General features: G+C 43.9%; 1 protein-coding gene across 3 annotated transcripts in view; it reads left to right on the top strand.

Annotated features, from left to right (window-relative positions):
• Positions 1 to 272: 272 nt before the first annotated feature.
• Positions 273 to 6,974, top strand: part of RMND5A (required for meiotic nuclear division 5 homolog A) — a 63,292-nt gene continuing 56,590 nt past the window's right edge. The window contains exon 1 of one of the 3 annotated variants that reach the window (XM_080683942.1): positions 273 to 918. In XM_080683942.1, the coding sequence (XP_080540068.1) occupies positions 777 to 918 (142 nt within the window). In that variant the 5' untranslated portion in view covers positions 273 to 776. The remainder of the gene's footprint in view (positions 919 to 6,974) is intronic. The other 2 variants (XM_080683943.1, XM_080683944.1) reach the window with 2 other exon arrangements.

Raw genomic sequence — 6,974 nt, 5'->3', positions numbered from 1 at the left:
CCTCTAGACCCTGATTGGCTGGAGGTTTACGCCTCGGCTCGGGATTGGAGCACGTTGGTTCCTCCGTATTCCTCGCTCCCATAGGTTCGTTCGCCCGGTTTCTGGAAGGAGTGGTTGGGAACGGTTTCCACCTTCTTGTTTACGAAGCGCGTAATTGTAGCGCTGTCAGAGCGCTGGGGCTGTCCCCAAAGTTCCCTATTTAGCTCCTTGGACCAATTGGGTCCTGGCTCCACCCTCGACCTCTCCCGCACACACTTCCCGCGTGGTACGGCCCTCACCTGTAGAGCGGCAGCGCGAGCGGACGCCCGCCTTTCTCCGCCCTCGCTCGCCGGGCTGCTCCCCCTCGCGGGTGCTCTTGGTACGGCCCGTGCCGCCTCCTTCCCTCGCTGGGGTGGCTTCTTCCCTCCACCCCCCCGCCCCCCATCTCGGGTCGGCGGCTTTTGGTGCCGCCCAGGAGAACCAGGTCATCGGCCGGTTCCCGTGAAAACAAAAACAATCGGCGGGTAGCCGAACGCAGCGAGCGGGGACCGAGACGCGGGGCCGGGTGGGGCAGCAAGCCGGCGCAATTGCGACGCGCCAGAGGCCGTGCGCCATGGGGCAACCGGGCACGGGCTTCGCGGGGCTTCCCCGGCGCCGGGGCTAGCGTGCCCGTCGCCTCAGCCGCCCGCGCCGCCCGCCTGGGGGACAAGGCGGAGGACGCGGCCTCGGCCGGGCCCGGGTCGAACGGCTGTGGACGCCCGGGCGCCGGAGAGCCGAGCGCCGCCGCCGCCTCCGAGATGGATCAGTGCGTGACTGTGGAGCGCGAGCTGGAGAAGGTGCTGCACAAGTTCTCGGGCTACGGGCAGCTGTGCGAGCGCGGCCTGGAGGAGCTCATCGACTACACGGGCGGCCTCAAGCACGAGATCCTGCAGAGCCACGGTAGGGCGGCCCGGGTGAGCGCGCGGGGCCCGGCTCACCGCCCGCGCCCCCCAGGCCCCGGGGTGTCGGGAGGGGTGCCCTCGGAGTTCGTTCCCCGCCTCCCCGAGGTGCGAGACCCTCAGTCCCCTGTGACTTTTCCTCCTCGTCTTGTCCGCTTTGCCTCGAACCTGCCCGACCTCGTTGTTAATTAAGAGTGAGCGCGAATCCGTGCAGAAGCCTATCCCGGACCCTCGTGCTTCAGCCATGTTAAACGCGCGTGGGGTCGGCCGCCGCACCTGCAAACTGCTGCCCTCCCGGATGGGTGCCCTTTGCCCCGCCCCGAAGGGGCGAATTGCGTTGGACCCTTTTTCTTCCCCTGCTCCACATCCTTGGCTGGGACTCACTTTCTTCTTCTTTCTTTATTTTTTAAATTAGTCGAGTGTTATTCTTAGCTGTGGGTTAAACAGTGGCTCCTGCAACTTCATAATTTGACTGTTATGTGGAAGCAGCTCTTCGCGCTGACATGATTCCTATAGAATTAGCTGAATTAAACTGGTCAGCCCTCCTAGTGTAGCCAGTGCTGAGACTGGGGAAGAGCAGGTAAATAATTCTTCCTGAAGCAAATTGTGGAAGAAGTTTTTAGTTATTTGCCTTAATCGAGTTTTTATTTGTTTTCTTTTTTAGCAAACACATTTTCTATAGAAGGTATTTTATCTGGGTTATTTCAGTATTGCCCTAGGCCCTGGAGGCAGACACTTAGTCAAAGTTAACTTCTGGTAGCTGGTTGAGAAGGTTGTGTTTTTTTTTTTAAGTAACATTAAAGATCTGTTTATGCTTACATTAAAATAGTCACAGTGATGATTCCTTCTGATCAAGATGTCTAGGACCTTATTTAATAGGCTTATTCAGGATATTGGGATGGGGGCCTTTTCAAATCGTAGGCTGGACAGAAATTTATGTATAGGAACGTATGGTAGCTGGGGTGAAATGCAGGTACTTGTGGCCGCTGAGATGAGGGCATTGGCGCTCCTGGAGCTCTGTCTTCCTCTCTTCCTTCTCTCCTTCATTATTCTACACCTTCCTTTCCCAGATGGCTTTCAGATGAGAGTAAGTGTTAGTCCCTGGGTAGGGAGTCTTAACAACATCTCATTCTGGACACCGCAACACTTTTGAGCTCCTGGGAAGAAGCAACCTGCAACCATAGTGGGGGTAGGAGTTGAAATGTTAATATGGAACAAGGAGCAGACCTAGATGGTTGCCTGTGAAGGGGAATGGAGGTGGAGTAGGCTGGGAATCCTGGGGAGGGTCTGCTGAGTTTGGTTTTGGTCATGAGAGATAAAGCAAAAGCAAAGAAGGGCTAATGAAGATCAGGTCCAGGGCTTAATGTTTACTGGTGGCTGAAGATGTATATAGACGGTGTTGGTCTGGAAAAGAACTATCATTTTTTTAGCTTAATTTGCCACAAGTTCAAGGATTGTACTGAGCCCTGATTCTTTTCCTTAATCATTTTAATTAAACTTTAGGTTATCTTAACTTACCCAACTCTGAGGGAAGTGGAGAGCACTGTTGCCCTTTAGTTGTACCAGCCTTTTAATGAGAGTTTTCCTGTAAGTAAAGTTTGGTCTAATTTAAGATTCAGTAGGTGCTGTTTGATCTTTCTTACTGTGCTTTTGATATAATTTGGATAATGCACTGGTGCTTCTCAAACTTCACTCACACATATGCACTCTTATTTTTCAGATGGATTCATGATTTAACTTAAGTAGATTTGTCCTCATTCTAGGCAGTGATGTTTGTGAAGTCATAGGTTTGGTGTGTTCGGTATAATAAACTACATATTAAAAATAAGTTCATAATTATTAAAATATTTTACATACAGGTAAAAGCACCATTCACATCAATGGTATGGGAACCACACTTTGGACAACCATTGATTGACAGATAAATAGTATGGATAAATTTTGGTGATTTTATTTGTGATTATTTATATGCTTTTTAGCACTTTTTTTCTATTGGCAAATATATATTTTCATTTGTGGTGTAAGGGACAACAGAAAAGAATTATATAGAAAAGAATTATATAGCTTGTATTGCTGATATTCTAAATTCACTTTTGATTAAAGAATAGACAAGCAGTTTTATGACATGTTTAAAGTGTATTTGGGAAAATTACAACCTTTGTAAGAGTAAAGTCTGTAGAGTATTTTAAAAAAATATTTTTAGTGATTTCAGAGAGGAAGAGGGAGAGAGAGAGATAGAAACATCAGTGATGAGAGAGAATCATCAATTGGCTGCCTCCTGCACACCCCACACTGGGGATCGAGCCCACAACCTGGGTATGTGCTCTGACTGGGAATTGAACCGAGACCTTCTGGTTCATAGGTTGAGACTCAACCACTGAGCCATGCCTGCTGGGCTGTACAGTATTTTTTATTATTAGTTTTAGGCTATTATTAAAGGGAGTTCTAACGTGGTTTCTGAAAGTGATTCTCAAGGATTTTCTAAATTTAAATTTTATTTATTTGGAGTAAATAGTACATTCAAATGATATGAACTCAAATGACAAAAAAGGATACCCAGTAAAACCTCCCCCCTTCTTATTCATTGACCACTTAATTGGCTACCTCACAAAGATGCTTATTTCCAGAAAAAAATTTAAGAGAATGCAGGTAAATAATAATTTGTCATTATTTTTACTTTGAGGCACTGGACATGTAATTCTACTTACTGTGATTTAGGCTTAGTATTATCTCAGTTTGCACGTTGGTAGAGAGACAGCTTTATTTGTGGGAACTTTCTAAAATTCCTTTTTGTGTGGTTTGTGGTCTGACTCCTGGTAGTAAAACTCTTTTAAACCATGATCCTCGATCTTTATTTATTTCTTTGGTGAATCAAAGAGAATTTAGTTATTATTTGCAGAAGAACTGTTTCTTTTTTCTTTTTCTTTGTTTAAAGTAATTTGAGGGTGGCAAATGAGTAGGCAAGTAGGCAATTAAGCATGAAAGAAAAAACAAGTTATGGTGGTCACATTTTTTTTTATTTCTGTGATTGGTATAAAGGATACTGTTATGAGAATAATGACCAAATTTTGAATTGAGTAAATAAAATTCGATATCTAGTTTAATATCTAATCTGGAAAGTAGCAAATAAGTAGGCCAGCAGAGTTTGGGTGGATAACAGTAGCCATTGTTCAAATACTCTAAGAGGAGAATAGACTAGTAACCAAACTACTTGAGCTATTTTAGATGGTCAGAATAGGTCATTGTTGGTGTTTCTAGTGGGTTTAGAAGCAGATTTAACTTTGTTAGCCATTCCTTTCCAGGTTCATTTAGGAGGTAATTCTTTGTTATTAGGCACCTTACTCATTCACACTAGTATGTTACCCATAATTCTTTTGGTTGCAGAGGGCAGAATCGTTTAAATTAAAACGGAATTTGTTGACTCATAACTAGGCTGAGGTTAAGCCAGGCTGGCTTCAGGGGCACAAAGGATGTTGTAAAGACAGGACTTCTGTTCTGTTCTCAGCTGTGCTTTCCGTGGTTGGTTTTTTCTCAAAGGAGCTTTCTCCATGTGGAGGTCAAGATGTGCAGTTGAGCTCATGTCGTCCTTACGGCTGGGGTCCCTAAAGACAGGAACGTGTTTTTTGTCTGCATTTCCAACAAAATTACCAGGAAATATCCTTCTTGTCTTGTTTGGGTCATATAAGCCTCTCCCTGAATCAGTAACTGGGGTCAGGGCACGGAGTCCATTGGCCTTCTTGGTCTGTACTTTCTTACCATGTGTCAGTAGATGTGTGATCATGTGATCCATTGTTGATCAACGAGAGTACAGAGTTCTAGAAAGAACAACTTGCACCCAAGACAAAAGGGATAGAAGGGATAGGTGTCTATTATAGATATATACAGGGTTGGGCAAAGTAGGTTTACAGTTACTTGTATGGAAAATAATATAATAATAACAATAAACTTCGAGTACTCACTTTTGCCCATTCTTGTATTATCATTGTTACATTATATGAGTTACATCAATGGCAGTTACATCAAAACATCTTTGAGATGTTTTCTGAGTAGCCCAACCTTTATTTCTCAGTTTTTGCCTTGCTTCCTCACTATAATGTTTGTATAATTCAAATACTGAATTGTTAGTATGACAATCTGTAGACTAAAGAAAACAACTTGATTCATGTTACCTTTGGGAACTTATTTGACATCACTGCAATACTTAACATGATAAAATTATTTTCCTAAGGTTATTTTATCTTTTAAGTAGTTTATAATTTCAGATAATAACAAGGAGAAACTTGCCAGCACTGCTGTGATAGTATCACATTACAGCTAATAGACAAATTTCCATTGTTTTCATGTTTTATTCTGTTATTAGGATGGTGAAAATGGTGTTGTAGCAAACTATTCACTTGGGGTATTAAAACTGACTTGTTTTTATTTGGTGTCCTGCTTATTCATCTGTAAAATATTTGAAAATCACCCCAAAAAGGCATTTTAGGGGAGAGTTGTGGAGGGCCCTGACTCTGAGGTGTGTACTTGGAGCCCTGTGGTACTCCATTAACTCCCAGAAGTTGGTAGATACCAGGAGATGATCTCTAACTGGGCGTTTCTTAGAAAGCTCCAATAATTTGTAGAAGCGTGGTGGAAACTCTGGCCTTCCTCTTAGATTAGGTGCTAGCCTGATGCCTCAAGAATAGGGACTAGCAGGGGTCCTCAAACTTTTTAAACAGGGGGCCAGTTCACTGTCCCTCAGACCGTTGGAGGGCCGGACTATAGTTTAAAAAAAACCACTATGAACAAATTCCTATGCGCACTGTGGGCCCGGGACGAGTTGGCTGCTAAGCAGGACAGGCAGCGGCACGCGGTGGGCCGGATAAATGTTCTCGGCGGGCCGCATGTGGCCCGCGGGCCGCAGTTTGAGGACCCCTGGGTCACTAGAGTCTCCGGCAGGACTTGAAGCTTTTAGAAATATGCTTTCACCTTATTTGGGCTTGGTGATTGCTCAGCTGAGCTCTCAATGATTCTTTGGGAACACTGTTTGGAGCCTTTCTTCACTTGAAATTAAGGCCTGAATAGTAATTTCTTTTTATACTAGAGCACCGTGTATTACTTTGATAAGTTTTCAATATTTGTGGAATTCATATAGATTTACTGTCTTACTGATATATAAAGACATTTGGGTGGAGATAAGGAGAGACTTATTATTTTTTCTATTTGGGAGAGACTTATTTTTTAAGAAAAAAAGGCCGCAGTCCTCCAGGAGCTTGGAGGCCAATTAAGGAGATAAGATGAGCCTGCACTTGGTGGAGTAAAACACACTTTTGCCCTTGAGCTCAGGAGATATGAGTTTGAGTCTTTGCTCTGCCTTTTACTGGTTCTGTAATCTTTTTGTTGTTAATCCTCACACGAGGATATTTTGTCTATTGCTTTTCAGAGAGAGTGGAAGGGAGGGACGGGGAGAGAGAAACATTGATGTGAGAGAAACACATGGACTGGTTGCCTTCTGAACATACCCCAATGGGGTGGAGAATGAACCCGCAACCCAGGTACATGCCCTTGACTGGGAATCAAACCCGAGACCTTTTGGTGATGGGTGGACACTCTAACCACTGAGCAACACTGGCCAAAGCTGGTTGTACAATCTTGCCTAGTCTGTTTCCTTTTCAGTAAACTGATAATTTATATCACAGAGTTATGGGAATAAAATAGATAATCGTTGTGAACTGGCTTTGAAATCTGTAAAACAAAGTATGTTTGTTATTTTGAAGGTCTGTGCCTTTAATCTGTGTTAAGCACTGTTTTAATGGAGATGCTTTGACTCTTTAGATGTATTTATTACTGGTGTATATTAAATACCATTCTGTGACCAGGGATCTGTCTGCTTAATATTATAATGATACTCAAAGCGTATAAGAAACAGAGTCTTCAAGAAACTTTAGTGGCATAACGCAATCAGACTTTTATGTTTGAGAGGGGCAAAAACCAAGGCCATGGCTCAATATAGAACAGTGCTTCTGGTTGGTACAAATATTAGCAGTTCAGAGAAATGGGAAGAGAAGAAACCCTTGGAAA

This window comes from Plecotus auritus (assembly GCF_963455305.1).
Source record: "Plecotus auritus genome assembly, chromosome: 8".
NCBI lineage: Eukaryota > Metazoa > Chordata > Mammalia > Chiroptera > Vespertilionidae > Plecotus > Plecotus auritus.
Note: the sequence above shows the minus strand (reverse complement) of the source record. Positions and strands in the feature narration are given on the sequence as shown.